The sequence below is a fragment of the Ornithorhynchus anatinus genome, chromosome 2 (genome assembly GCF_004115215.2).
Source record: "Ornithorhynchus anatinus isolate Pmale09 chromosome 2, mOrnAna1.pri.v4, whole genome shotgun sequence".
Lineage (NCBI taxonomy): Eukaryota > Metazoa > Chordata > Mammalia > Monotremata > Ornithorhynchidae > Ornithorhynchus > Ornithorhynchus anatinus.
In genome coordinates, this window is record NC_041729.1 from 93082412 (window position 1) to 93097668 (window position 15257).

The window sequence follows — 15257 nt, forward strand, 5'->3', positions numbered from 1 at the left end:
CTGAGATGGGGCATTAGGGTCCGTTGACCCGGCTAGCTGGGGTTATATAGCAGATCCAATCAGAGCTACATGGCAGCAGGGCCAGTGAGAACTTGGAGCTGGGAGCCAGGTGTCCCATCACCCGAGGGGGACCCTAATAATGGATGAAATGTGGATTCATGGGGTAAGAAAATTCCCTAGGCACAATGCAGGGGAAGGGGTTAGGGGAGAGGAACAGCGGGGAGGGATCTAGAGTGAAGCTGTAGAGCCAGTCTTCATGTCAGGAATGGGAAACTAACAAATAACATTTAAGTCTAGAGGAAATGTAGCCCACAATGTGATTCACGATACATTCACATTTTTGAGGAACATGTTACACAAATCCTGGGGTATTCCTGAACTGCTTTTGAGATTTCAGCAGTGCATTCAGAGCTCTACATTTCTGTCCCTTCTCCCTTGGTGTTTCCATATAAAAAGTCAGTGGACCCAGCTGGAGTATATAGTTCGGTGACATCCATTTTGATTTTAGGTTTCAAATGCGTTTCACCCATGTGCTTTTATTCCAGGTTTAATAGATAACTCTGGCCTGAGGCTGTTTTATACCACAGATTTAAGAAAATATGATGCTGGAGTCATTGAGGCAGGTCTCTGGGTCAGTCTCTTCCACAGTATCCCACCAGGAATGCCTGAATTCAGGTCAGAAGGGCACTGCACTCTGGAATGCTTGGAAGAGGTATGTCTAACACTATCAATTGAGATTTTTTTTAAATGGTATTTGTTAAGCACTTACTATGTGTCAAACACTATTTTAAGCGCTGGGGTAGATACAAGTTAATCAGGTTGCACATAGTCTCTGTTCCACATGGAGCTCACAATCTAAACAGGAGGGAGAACAGTGCCATCAAAACAATTGGCCATGTGTACTAGGGGACATCTTTAAAAAATTTTCCAATAATTTGCTTAGGCCTACCAGTAAAAGTTAATATTCTTTGTAAAATGGAAGTCATCTTGCCCTGACTCTTGCTTGCTCTACTGTGGCTTGTGGACAGGGTTCAGGCTTTATAAAGTGCTGAACTGATATAACTATGTGCAGAGCACTGTTCTAAGCACTGGGGTAGATACAGGGTAATCAGGTTGTCCCACGTGAGGCTCACAGTTAAACCCCATTTTACAGATGAGGTAACTGAGGCACAGAGAAGTCAAGTGACTTGCCCACAGTCACACAGCTGCCAAGTGGCAGAGCCAGGATTCGAACCCATGACCTCTGACTCCCAAGCCTGGGCTCTTTCCACTGAGCCATGTTTACTGTTATATTGTTGTCTCCCCAGGACTTAGTATAGTGCTTTGTACACAACAGACACTCAATAAATACAACTGAATGAATGAATGCCAGGCACTGTATTAAGCATTGGGGTTGATACAAGGTTGCCAGGGTAGACACAGTCCCTGTCCCGCAGGGAGTCCACAGTCTTAATCCCCATTTTACAGGTGAGGTAACTGAGGCTCAGAGAAGTTAAGAGATTTGTCCAAGGTCACACAGCAGACATGTAGTGGAGCAGGATTAGAACCCAGGACCTCCTGCCTCTCAGGCCTGTTCTCTATCCACTAGGCCATACTGCTTCCCAGTGTGACTTAATGTGTCTAAAAGCAGGGTCTGACCCTGATTTATCTTTACTGAAAAATTATTTCATGGCAGTCCAGGATATCATGTCATTTGGCTTTCTTTAAACTCAGCTATCCAGCCCTATTTTGTTCTATTTATTTTAATGGTATTTGTTAAGACCTTACTGGGGGCCAGGCACTGTACTAAACTCTGGGGTAAATATGAGACAATCAGGTTGGACAAAGGCCCTGTCCCGCATGGGGCTCACAGTTTTAATCCCCATTTTACAGATGAGGTAACTGAGGCACAGTAAAGTTAAATGATTGGCCCAAGGTCATACAGCCCGTAAGTGGAAGAGCTGGGATTAGAACCCAGGTCCTCTGACTCCCAGAACCAGGCTCTTTCTGCTAGGCCACGCTGCTTCTCAAATATCACAACTGGATCCTTGTATGTAATAAAGTAAATTGGGTTTTGCTTTCTCTCCGCGGTCTCCTCAGGCACTGGAAGCTGAAAAGCCAGGTGGCATTCATGTGTTTGCTGTCCTCCTCCATGCCCACCTCGCGGGCAAGGGAATCCGGATGCGACATTTTCGCAAAGGGGAAGAACTCAGGCTCCTAGCTTATGATGACGATTTTGACTTTAACTTCCAGGAGTTTCAGTACCTGAAGGAAGAGAGGACTATTTTGCCGGTATGTTCAGTGATTTTACGTTAAGTGATTTGCCCAAGATCACATAAGCGGGCAAGTGAAGGAGCCAGAATTGGAACCCAGGTCCTTTTGACTCCCAAGCCTCTGTTCTATCCACTGGGCCACATTGCTTCTAGATTAAAATGAGTAGAGCCTGATTATCCAAAAGCCTAATTTCTTAACGGCAGGCCCTTTCAAGTAAAAAATTATGAAAAATTCCCAGATTGAAGTCCTCCCAATGAGGAGGGTATCTTGAACTTGTATGATAGAGCTATAGCCCCTTCCTTTTCCTTGCTTTCCATGGTATGAGCAAATCAGTATTACCAGTTGCAGGAGTCTATAATAACATAAACAGAGAAAGCTTTGCTATCTGCCACATTGCCAAGTAGAAAGCTCTGATTAGCTTATGGAGTTCTTTATTGTTTTAAAATGTTGCTTGTTAAGTGCTTACTATATATCCAGCACTGGAGTAGTTACAGAATAATCAGGTTGGATACCTTCCCTGTCCCACATGGAACTCACAGCCTAAGTCAGAGGAAGGAGTATTTAATGCCTGTTTTACAGATGTAGTTATTGAGGCCCACATAGTACATCCTCTTTCTGAGTTGCAGGCAAACTAATTGGTTAATTGAGAAGCTATGGGAGAAGAGTTGGCAGTAATGGATGTTAGAATGGGGAAACTTCTCCTCATGTGATTAAGAAATTGTTTTGTACCAAAACAATCTGTAAGTGACCAGCGATTTTGGCTTCTCACAGAACGCCCTTGGAATTTTGGCGTTACTTTAGATCTTTGGGTGACTCTGGAAAGCCATCCAGTCCTGGGAGCTTTGCAGTTCTGTTAATGTGATTCACAAACACTTCTCTCCTTACTTTGGAGAATATTTTGGGGGCCTCTGGGAGAATGGTGTGACTTTGTCACACCACCCCATACACCCCTTGTTGCGAAGCTCTGATTCTTACTATCTGGTCTAGTTGACTAACTGGCACATCTTATCCTGTAGGCATGCTAGACAAGAAAGCTTTTGCTCCTGTCTGGGTTGACTGCTAATCCCATAAATATAAACCCACAGTCAACAACTGTATATTGCAATGTACAGACTGGGCTGCCCAGAAGCTAAAAAAGTAATCTTCTCAATGAAATTTTTATTTTTCTGACACCCATGCATAGCTCTTTACACTTTTTCTACGTCTACCATAATATAGTATATTGCACAAGCATCTGTTTAGTAAAGCAACAAGATTCTGATAAACCCATGGCCTCATTAGCAACTCACTGAATGTGGGAAAGAAATGTTAAAAGGTTTAAAAATTTGTAAATTTGAAAAACCTTATATAGAGGTGTATGTGTGAATTTGGATGAATTTTTAAATAATAAATTCTTTGTTTGGGGAGGCTTACAGCACCCTTCAGCTATCTCAGAGCTCTACATCATGGGGAATTATGCAAATAAATGAAGGATTATCACCTTTTAAAATAGTGGCATTTCAACATTCTTTATTTCAGGGGGATAATTTAATCACCGAATGTAGTTACAACACCAGAGACAGAATCCGCATGACCTGGGTAAGATGTTCTTTATCAAAGTGGAGTTGCGAGGGAGGGGTCAGCAAACATCCACAGACAGCCCATGGATCTGAGAGAGATAGCGGTGGATGCTGCTTATCAGGGATTTCATTTTCCTTGGAAATTAAGCCCAGGATAAAAGGACACCTGTGAATAAATGTATTCAAATTGAGTCTTGTGGGATAGCAGAACTAATCATTAGGTTACATGGCCCGCTGATCTCTTACTTGTTAAAACCTTTCAATTTATAATTTCTCATTTCTCAAGATCAGAAGAGTATAAACAGTACTATTAATTAAAATATGATGCCATTGATTAATTCACGGGTTGGACCAATAATGAGAAGCAGCATGGCTTAGTAATAATGGTATTTATTAAGTGCTTACTATGTGTCAGGCTATCTGGCTCTAAGCACTGTGGTGAATACAAGCAAATCGGATTGGACACAGTCCCCACAAGAGGCTCACAGTCTTAATCCCCACTTTACAGATGAGAGAACTGAGGCACCAAGAAGTAAAGTGATTTGCCCAAGGTCACACAGCAGACGAGTGGTGGATCTAGGATTAGAACCCAGATTCTTCTGATTCCCAGGCCTGGCACTATCCACTAAGCAATGCTGCTAGAAAGACCAAAAATACCATTTAAAAAAATCCATTCAGCCAAATATTCTGTGCTTAATTGTGGCTACAGGATGCATGGTGGAACATGGAGGACACTTGCTTTCCTTGACATAATCTTAATGATTAGGATTGGACCATCTAACACAGCCTGTCCCTTTACACCCCTAACTTTCTCTCTAGGAATGCCCATGGGCCATTTTTTTAAAAATGGTATCTGTTAAGCACTTACTGTGGATCAAGCATTGTTTTAAGCACTGAGCTAGATAAAAAAAAAAAAAATCAGGTCAGACTGACTCTCTGACCTACATGGGGTTCACAGTCTTAGTAGGAATTGTCCATCAATTTATCCAAATCTTTTTTGAATCTCTGAGATGTGTGCTGCACATCCTGAATGAACCAACTTTATATTCTACACCTGATGGGTTAAGAAATGTTTCCTTTTGTTGGTTTTGACCCTACCACTTTATAGCTTCAAAATAACCAGACTGCTTCCCGTAAATATTCTCGAGAAGCTCTGGAATATTGGCTTAGTCATTCCCTGTCTCCCTGCTTGAAGATGTAATTATTCTAGCCTATCTATTCCTGTTGGGGGAAACCTCAGCTTAATGTGATGGAAATATCTCCCTCCCTCTTTAGGGTGGTCTGAGCACCAGAAATGAAATGTGCCTTTCATACTTGCTATATTACCCAAGAATTAACCTGACTCGATGTGCCAGTATTCCTGACATTATGGAGCAACTTCAATTCATTGGTGTTAAAGAAATCTACAGACCAGTCACGTAAGTAACAAAGGTTCCCCATTAGCTATTGGGACAATTTTAATTTCTAGGAGGACTGGCTTTATTTTTAGATAAAACCAGTTGAGATGGTTCAACAGCAGTGATCCATTTGAACAGAAAATCAAGCATTTACTACTGTCTTGGAAATACTTTAGAATGACATATTCCACAGTTTTCAACTGGAATCACACAAGTACAACATGGTTGTGATATAGGAAGAGATAAGATTTCTCTTATTAGCAAAAGCAGTTCTCCATTCTACATGAACTATGATTCCTCAATAATGCAATTTCCACATTGCAATTGAGAAGCATAAAAGGGCCTAGAACTTTTAGAAAGACCCAACACAAGTGTGTATTTGATTTGTTGACCCTTATTCTTTATCACTGTCAAAATCTGGTCTTTCTAGCTCTCTCTCTGTTCCTCTCTGTAAAAGTAGGGATCCCTTAGACACTCTCCTCTCCTTTTATGCAGTGCTAATTGCAGCTGGAAAAGACGTGTCTCCAAGGGAAAAATGAATTTAAAAATACTTCTGGGAAATACAGGAGAATGTAAAAGCTGTGCATTGTTAAATGCTAAAGGATGATGGCCTGGGAATTTATGTTGGTCTTGGGGTGTCAGGAAAATACTTCTTAAAGAGATGAGCCTTGGCCAGTGTACAGATCTGCAGAGGGAGACTGAAACCCATGAAACCTGACCTTGCTCTGGGTTGATGATGAGGCTGGTCCCTTCATGACTTTCAAAGAGAGACTGAAGTGAAATCACAGCACAAGGCAAGTTTTGAGAAGACTTTGCCCACACCCAGCCATTCATCTTCTTGGAAACACCTTATTTATTTCTTCAAACAAGGAATGAAAAAGAGTCTCTCTTTTGAAAATGCCTCCGGAGCCTAAATGAGAGATTCATTCCACTTCATCAACACACTGACATAATTCTGATGATAGTGTCCAAACCAACGTGGATCTGGCTGAGAGATCTGAAGCAAAGAAAATGGTTACTTTTCTTTTTTTGGTTGCAAGAGACCTTGCCAACTCAGTATAGGGGCTGATTTAAAAAAAAATATATTGCATTCAGAGGAATATTTTGTAACCTGACATTACACCAATGTCTTGTGCTTAAATTTTAATTTCATCAGCAGCTAGGTGCTGAGATTTAAAGCTTACATTCCCCAGGAGGGTGAGAGGATTGCATCCAAGCTACAGGCATCCTAATCACGTCTCTGTCTAAATGTCTGTCAGAGATTGCACTTTTCTGTCTCACAGAAATTGGTGAGATTTAACTGAAATCTCTAAAATATAAAATGCAAACGACATATATATTTTCTTAGCCTTTTAAAGCCAAGTCTATTATTGACAAAGAAAAATTTGCCAAGGAATTTGCATTTTTCCTGGATCATTTTTTAACTCTGTCCAGATTCCTCATGTCTTTTTACTTGTGGAGTCTGAAAATGGACCTTATGAAAGGAGGTAGTGGTGGAAGGGAGAAATGGATTTTTTTCTTCTTACAGAGTCAGGAAATATCAGTTCTAACTCCAGTTCTGTCACGGGATTGGATACATCATTTACTTTTCTGTGTCTCAAATTCCTCCTCTGTCAAATGGGCATAAAAAAACCTCCTCTCCCTCCCTCTTATCATGAGGGCCAGGGACTATTCTAGTGCTTAGTACAATAATAGACAAATAGTAAATACTTAATAAATAGCATTATTATCATTACTGTGGGAATACTGGTAGATACTCTAAAGGGGGAACTGATAGATGATAGAGGATGCTTTGGTTTTCCAACTGAACACTTCCTCTAAAATGCTACATCTATTTCATTTATATGATCACTCTCTTCTCTCACCAAAGATTCCTTTATTCTTATTTTTTATGGAAATTTCTTAAGCACTTATTATATGCCAGGCACTGTACTAAGACCTTCGGGTAGATACAAACAGGTTGGATGCAGTCCAAACCCCACTTGGGGCTTGCAAACTTGATTTCCATTTTACAGATTAGGTAACTGAGGCACAGAGAAGTTAAGTGATTTTCCCAAGGTGACATGGCAGATAAGTGGTGGGGCTGGGATTAGAACTCAGATCCTTCTGACTACCAGGCCTGGTGGGTCTGGGATTAGAACTCAGATCCTTCTGACTACCAGGCCCATGCTCTTTCCATGAGGCCACATTGCACCTGCCCATGAAATTTTCAGAAATGATAATTAAGCTATCAATGCTGTCTGTGATCATTCTTAGGACTCTTCATGTATTTTCACATATTTTCTAGTGTTCCTTTCAGGTCCTTGCATCTCAAAGCTCTTCTAGCAAAGAGAGGAGTACTAGCAGTGCAATCAGTGAAGGCATTAACTTTTCAAGTGTGCACTCAGGGGTCTGAATTTATCAGCTAGGAATGATGCTTCTCCCTCATGCTTCTTTCCCTGCTTCCAGTGGCAGGACAATCGGGAATGAACTCTAAGGAAAACATTGTTGAATTATTGGAAAAGCCAACTTTGTGATCTTGGGGGCCAAATACTTAAATCAATGAAGCCCCATCTTTACTGTACATAATGATGGCTCTTAAGATGTAAAGTACACTTGGCCTAAAGGTAAAAACAATATTGGAAGGGGGTAAATAGACAGACTTGTCTGTCTACCTCAGGTGAAGCAGTAATTAAAGAAAATATCAAAGGGCCTTGAATTCAAGGCTTAATCCACACATCTTGTGCTGCCAGTTCTTTGCAGACTAAAGGTACAGTATATCAGGTCAGAACTTTGTATGTTTCTGTAATTGAGGGATTTCCCAACTACAGCTGAACCAGGGTTTTCACTGCTGTAAGCAAAATTCAAAAATTGTCTTCCATTGAATAGAGTTATTTATTGAGTATCTAATCAGTGCAGCGTGTTTTTACTACATTCCTGGGTTAGCTGAATGGAGGAAAAAAGACATGGTTCCTGCTCTCCAATTATTTCCAGATTCACAGGGGAGACTGACAGGCATGGATTATAAATCCTGTGGAAACAAGATGAAACAATTAAATTCAACTAAATAACAAGGGATGGTAGAAATAAATTAGGAAATCCCACCTGGAGGAGGTGGATTTTCAGGAGCATTTACTGAAGAGGACAGATGTGAGCTCCTGAAAGGAGAAGGGTGTGGGGGAACTTATTAGACTTGCGAGAAACAGCGGGGCCTGGTGGAGAGAGTAGGGACCTGGGAATCAAAAAGACCTGGGTTCTAAACCCATCTTTGTCACTTACCCCCGTGTGACCTCAGGCAAGTCACTTGACTTCTTTATGCTTTGGTTACCTCCATTGTCAAAATGGGGATTAAGACTGTGAGCTCCATGTGGGACAGGGACTGAGTCTAACCTGATTAGTTTATATGTACTCCAGTGCTTAGTACAGTGCCTGACACATAGAAAGTGCTTAACAAATGCCATAAACAAGAGATTGAGCTCCAGGTTAATGAAATATGTTAACATAAATTTGGCACATGAGACTGAAGCTCAGTGCCAGGAGTAAAGTGGATGACATTGTGGAGATGGAAGTTGCTGAGGGACCAAAGTCACAGAGATGGGACGAGAAATTCTCAGTGCTGCAGTTCCCAAATCCTGGCCATGTCCCTGATGCCAAGATGTTTGTAATCGAAGTGTTTCTGAGTACACTCAGAACCTCAGGTGTTTTTCCGGACTACAAATTCCAGGAGCACTTGGGGCACACAAGCTCTGCTACTCCTGTTCTGCAGGATGTGCCAGTTAAGGGGGGAGGTGGGTGCCAAAACATTTTGCTTCGATGAATGTCCTACCCCTTTCAGAGATAATGAACTCTTTATGGGTCAGGACATTTAACATATTTTTTGTATGTTTCCTCAGGACCTTCACACCCCCAAGTAGGTCCTCAGTCAAAACCGCAGCTACTGTCATTCTATGTGAGAAGAGATTCTTTCAGTTTCACTTGTTCTCTTTCTATCCTCATCTCCTGTGCTGTCAGGTCTGCCCCACAACCACCCTGTCCTTTTCTTCTGAGGTTTTGGATCTCTGGCAGTTTATCATTCTGATATGCTGTCCTCTTCCAGAAATGCCTGGCTATTGAAATGGAACTTTAGAGAGTTCTTTCCTCGACCCCAAATGTTTCTGAACTTCCCCTGCCCTGCCCCAGCCAGACGGCACCGGGGCACTTAGAACATGCCAAGCCTTTCAACCTGCTGTTCTTGGCTCTGTGAGGAGAGGGAATTTCCAGACGCTTCTGTAATCATCTGTTCTTGTCCGGAGGACTTTGGAACCTCCCAGATCATCCTCTACACATTAATAACTGATTCCCCCTGTGATATCCAGCCAGGGTTCAAATTCATTGGTGTTTGTTCATCAAGCATCGCGTCATGTTTAAAGGGGAGCATCCCAGCCAGGACCTCTAATATTTAACTGCCTCAAAAGCCTTGCCAAATACAGTTCGATGGGCTGTTGCCTAGAAAAAAAAGCTTCTTTTGTGGTGAGACTTCTCTTACAAGAGGAATCTGAACAAAAGAGCTTCAGAAGTTTGACTTTGTTTTCCCTTCATAAAAACTGGATGCATGTCAGGAGGACTTTCCACTGCCTAGGAGGTCAGGTTTGAGGTGCATTTTGCAGGATAGAGGATATTGTTTTTAGTAGTAAAGATCAGTTCCTTCAGTGAGAAGTACTTTGTTGTACACTAAAGTATTTGTTATTTACACAAGCCTCTTAGAACTCATGTATGTATGTCACCTCAATTTATTTACTTGACCCACGCTAGTTGTATACATCCTTATGTTTGTCTCCTCCTCTAAGTAGAAGCTCCTTATATTAGGGGACCTACTACTTTGCTATTCTAAACTCCAAAGAACCTTGTACAGTAAGCTGCAACAAGTGGCTGCTACTCTATCAATCACTGGTATTTGAGTGTGTTTCTGTGTGCAGAACACTGTACTGAGTACTTAGGAAAGTACACCAGAGTTGTTAGACACGTTCCATGCCCACAATGAACTTACAGTCTAGAGGGGGAGACAGACAATAATATAAACTGTGGATATGAACGTAAGGGCTGTGGGGCTGAGGATGGGGTGAATATCAAGTGCCCCAGAACTACAGATCCAGATGACAACTACTCTACTATTACTCAACTTGCTACTTTATCTGTGTTTTTAATTCAGGACTTGGCCTTTTATAATCAAGAGCCCCAAACAATACAGAAATCTTTCTTTTATGGATGCCATGAACAAATTCAAATGGTCGAAAAAAGAAGGTGTCGCCTTCAATGAACTCGTCCTCCGGCTGCCAGTGAATGTGAGGTGTTCAAAGACGGACAATGCAGAGTGGTCGGTAAGGCTCCCTCCCCCGCTTTCTTATCCCTTCTCTGAATCCTGCCACTGGGCCTTCTGACTGCAAATGGGTTGATTGAAATGAGAGCTTTTCTTATGTCATCATTTCAAGGGTCTGATCTGAACTCAGTAGAATCAAGGGTTTTCTACCTGGGTGATAAGTACCATAAAGGACCTTCAAGGAATATGGATATTTTGACAGTGACAGTGGCTCCTCCTGCTGCTCTTGTTGGGTTCTCTGGTGGTTGTGGTTGTGGTGGGCTCTTGTTGGTGGTAGTGATGGTATTTGTTAAGCACTTACTATGTATGTGCCAGGTTTTGTACTAAGCTCTGGGGTGGATCTAAACAGAAAGGGTTGGACACAGTCCCTGTCCCTCATGGAGCTCACAACCTAAATCCCCATTTTATAGGTGAGGAAACTGAGGCCAGAGAAGTGAAGTGACTTGCCCAAGGTTACACAGCAGATGTAGTAGAGCTGGGATTAGAACCCAGGCCCTTCTGTTTCCCAGGCCTGTGCTCTATTCATGAGGCCATGCTGCTTCTCTATGTTCTTGATGCGACTAGAACTCTGACCGAGTCCAGCAAGAAGCCAAGCAAAGAAGAAAAGTTGCTCTTGCTCCCCCTGACTTCCAGTAGCATGGCAAAGCAACATGGCATAATGGATAGAGCACAAGCCTGGGAGTCATGAGGTCAGGGGTACTAATCCCAGCTCTGCCAAGGTCTGCTGTGTGACCTTGGGCAAGTCTTTTCACTTCTCTGTGCCTCAGTTACCTCATGTGTATAATGAGGATTAAGACTGTGAGCCCCACTTGGGACAGGGACTGTGTCCAACCTGATTTGCTTGGATTCACCCCAGCACTTAGTAGAGTGCCTGGAACATAGTAAGTACTTAACAGACACCATAATTATTATTAGTAGTATCCCTGGACTTCAGCCCTCTGCTGGGTACACTGAAAGAAGTGGCCTCTGGAAGCATTAGCCCTGAGGAGCTGGTAATGGTGGTGGTGACAGTGAAACAAAAGTTGTTTCCCGCACAGGCCTTGCTTTAGCTGTTGTGCCACTGGTCCCCAGCTCTGGTGAGTATTCTCCTGGTCTTTTGTGGGCTGGGAACGTGTCTACCAACTCTGTTGTACTGTACTTTCCCGAGCACTTAGTACGGAGCTCTGGACACAGTAAGCGCTCAATAAATGATTGATTGATTACATATGTGAGGGGGTTCAGAGTGGTAGAGGGGCTGGGAGACAGAGAGATGAAGGGGGGGGAAGAAAGAGACAGAGATGATGTGTGGTGTAGTGGGTACTTTGTTATACCTTGAGACCTCAGGGCCCTGTGTTCTAAAAAAAAAAAAAAAGGGTGGAAAACCCCTGAGGGAAATGAAACCCTAGATTCTGAGGATCTTGGAGAAATGATGCTAGTTCTAGAAAATTCTCAAAATTATAGGCAGTGAAGATTCAGGAGTCTTGGCTAACAGGACAACCCCTTTGGAGATCTGGGGCACAATGCCCTACCCTCAAATACCCATTTTCTATCTTTTAATATTTGCCTAATATGATCAGAATTCCTCCAGCCTCTGGAGAACTTCAGATCATTCCCCCCTTTCCTCCATGATGAGATTCTTTAAAGAATAGGTTTTTTTCCCTGTGAAACACATTCTAAGATAATATCATGGAATCATTTCATTAAAGAAAAAAAAATTTGAAAATGATTGAAATAGTAAAATATTTGCCTGGGAGGAATTTTTGTCGGCCTCTGGCCCTGCTTATAAAATCCCCAGATTCCTCAGAACACAGTTCAAAAATCTCTGACTCAGAGGACTATTTCTTCTTAGACATTTTTTTCTGTGCTTACTGTTTTGAGAGTCTTTCTTAGGGGTCAAACCTAAAAAAACCCCAAAACTTTTTAAAAGCATCATTAGCTTTTTAAAAAAACATTTAGTTTTTTCCTAAGAAAGCAATACCTTTAATATCTTCAATCACTGTGTTTAAATTTAGATCCCACTCCCAGCCATGAAAACAAATGGATCTTATATGTATTCTTCATCATCATCAATGGTATTTATTTAGCATTCACTATGTGTAGAGCACTTTAAGAGCTTGGGAGAGCACAATACAACCCAGAATTGGTAGACCTTTTCCCTTCTCATAATGAACTTATTCAACAACAAAAGAACACCCTAATTAAATTATAGTTTCATAGCTAAGAATTTGCCAAGGGGATTTCCTCTCCTGAATTTCCTCAAGAAGTGGCATGGCCTAGTGGATAGAGCACAGACCTGAAAGTCAGAAGGATCTGGGTTCTAATTCTGGCTCCACCACTTGTCTGCTGTGTGACTTTGGGCAAGTCACTTAACTTCTCTGTGCCTCAGTTACCTCATCTGTAAAATGGGGATAAAGATTATGAGCCCCATGTGGGACATGGACCATGTCCAACCTGATTATATTGTATCTATCCCAGCACTTTATAGTACCTGGCACGTAGTAAGTGCTTAAATATTAAAAAAAACACACACAGAGAAGTGATAGTTATCCATCTGGGGTGGGCATTGGAGTCCCCTCCTTTTTTTTAGCAGGAAGCTCCAGTTGGCAGAAACTCTCTCTGGTCCTTTCCCTTGGAAATCCCCACTACATTCCCGTTTGGAGCAGTTTTGACCAGGCAATTGCGTTTCTTGAAATGTGCTAATTTGCAGTTTTTCTGCTTTAATTTTAGATTCAAGGAATGACGGCTCTCCCCCCAGAAGTGGAAAGACCATATAAGCCAGAGTCATTTGCTTGCGGGTCATCCTCCTCTTTATGCAGCACTCTCATCTTTAAGTTGGGTGTGATTTGGGGCATCATCAGTTGTTTGGTAGCGAGTACTGGGCCCTTCGCATCCTAACTCTCCTGCAATTGGGGGATGTTCTATGGGGTGGGCCAGGTAGGGTTGCTTGCATTGTTTTTTCCTGTGATGATCCAACTGTACAAATTCAATTGGAAGAGTGGGTCGTGGTCAATTTTGAGAATTTTTAATAGAGCAAACACTACCATCCTATATCCGCTAACCTTCCTGCAAGCACTAATCGACCCTGTCTGCTTCCCATCTGTGGTGTGGGACAGCATTGGAAGCTGTGACTTTATATCGGCTGACATTGGTTCCTTTACCTTGGCAGGAAAGGCCAGGAATGTATGTAACCCTGAGGCCTAGTCCTCAATTTTCAGGACTTTTGCTTACATTTCAGCCTCCTTTATGATGGTTTAAATTTCTTTTTGGACTCTTTCATTCTCTTTTATTTTGGTTTTGAAATGCCCTCCATTTTACTTCTCTCTTTTTGGTGAGTCTCCCCATACCCGTTTTTCCATTTGGTCTGTTCTTTGTGCTGATCTGCTTTTCTCTATCCTCTATTGCATTTGCCTTGTTTTTTTCCCTGATGTTGCATCCATGAATTTTTCCAGTCTGCCTACCACCTTCCCAGCCTGCCCATTAATTCTGCATTCAGAGCACCTGTTCTTTTCAGGCCATCGTCACCTCATCTGTAACCTCTTGTCCTCTTACCCTTTCTCCCCGCCACATTCTCACCATGTACATCTCCCTCTCTTCCTTCCCTGGACCTCTCTCTCCCCTCCTGAAGAAGAATTGGTCTGCTGAGATTCCCATTAAGCCTCTTGGCCTCCCTGCCCTAGGTCTGAGAAGCACAGGATTTATGGTTGATCAGAGGAGAGAAGAAAACCTTCATCTGGGTGCTACTGTCTAGCAGTTGAGAGACATGCTCCACACTGGGACTATAGGTTGGATATTGGGCCTGCATGGGAGAGAAGTGGGGGAGATGTCAGCCTAGAAGGTGAAAAGCTAGGCTAGTGAGTCACCAAGAGCCACCCCTGCTGCATACTGGCTCAATCTGAGCCTTGGTTGCTATTGTAGATTTATTTTTTTATATAAATATATATAGTTAAACTAATTTTGCTAGTCCATAATACAACCAATTACCACTTACACAGGCATATGTTTGTTGTTGAGGTTTTGCCATCCACCAAAAATATTCAGCATCGATAGTTTTCCAGAACATTTTACCATGTCTTACTCTGCCTCATTTCAATATAAAAGTGACTATTTGGATAATGTTAATAAACTAAATTTAATTTAAAATTGCTTGATTTATCTTGCTTCTCTACCCACAAATGACTTAAGAACTTGAATGCATTTAGATTAACTTCAAATTTCACAGTTGATCAGTGCTCTGTTTTATGCTGACTCTACTTTGAAAAATAGAATCTTCCAAGAAATGCATTGTTAGAAAAAGTCAGGCTACGTTCTGAAGGATTTTCCTTCATCCACAGCAGCATAATCTTGCACTTGTCCAGTAGGAGTTGCAATGGTAAAACATTTTAGCTGATGATTTTGTAAATTTTGACCTTGGCTCTGTCTCTTAATGAATTAAAAAATCAACTGCAGCACTCATTCAAAATCTTACTGCCCTCTGGGAAATAGCAGAAATCAAGCTGTTACTCCCATTTATGTATCCTTGATATTTCATTCTGACTCTCACACTATTGTGTATGCTTCTAGTGGGAAAAGACAAGACCTTGTACTTCTGTTCTACCTCCCAGGTGCTTACTACAGCACACTGTTAATATTGTTACCACTACTACTTCTGGGTCAGACCAGTAGGGTCTCCTTTTCAGCTCAGGATTCTTTCTTGAACTATGTCACTAAAAAATACTTGGAGGGAACTGTGTGACT

General features: G+C 41.9%; 1 protein-coding gene across 1 annotated transcript in view; it reads left to right on the forward strand.

The window, feature by feature from the left end:
• Positions 1-14663, forward strand: part of MOXD1 (monooxygenase DBH like 1) — an 85860-nt gene extending 71197 nt beyond the window's left edge. Inside the window, exons 7-12 of the mRNA XM_001506193.5 lie at positions 546-712; positions 2080-2271; positions 3772-3831; positions 5088-5230; positions 10377-10545; positions 13251-14663. Of these exons, the coding sequence (XP_001506243.3) occupies positions 546-712; positions 2080-2271; positions 3772-3831; positions 5088-5230; positions 10377-10545; positions 13251-13418 (899 nt within the window). The 3' untranslated portion in view covers positions 13419-14663. The remainder of the gene's footprint in view (positions 1-545; positions 713-2079; positions 2272-3771; positions 3832-5087; positions 5231-10376; positions 10546-13250) is intronic.
• Positions 14664-15257: the final 594 nt, after the last annotated feature.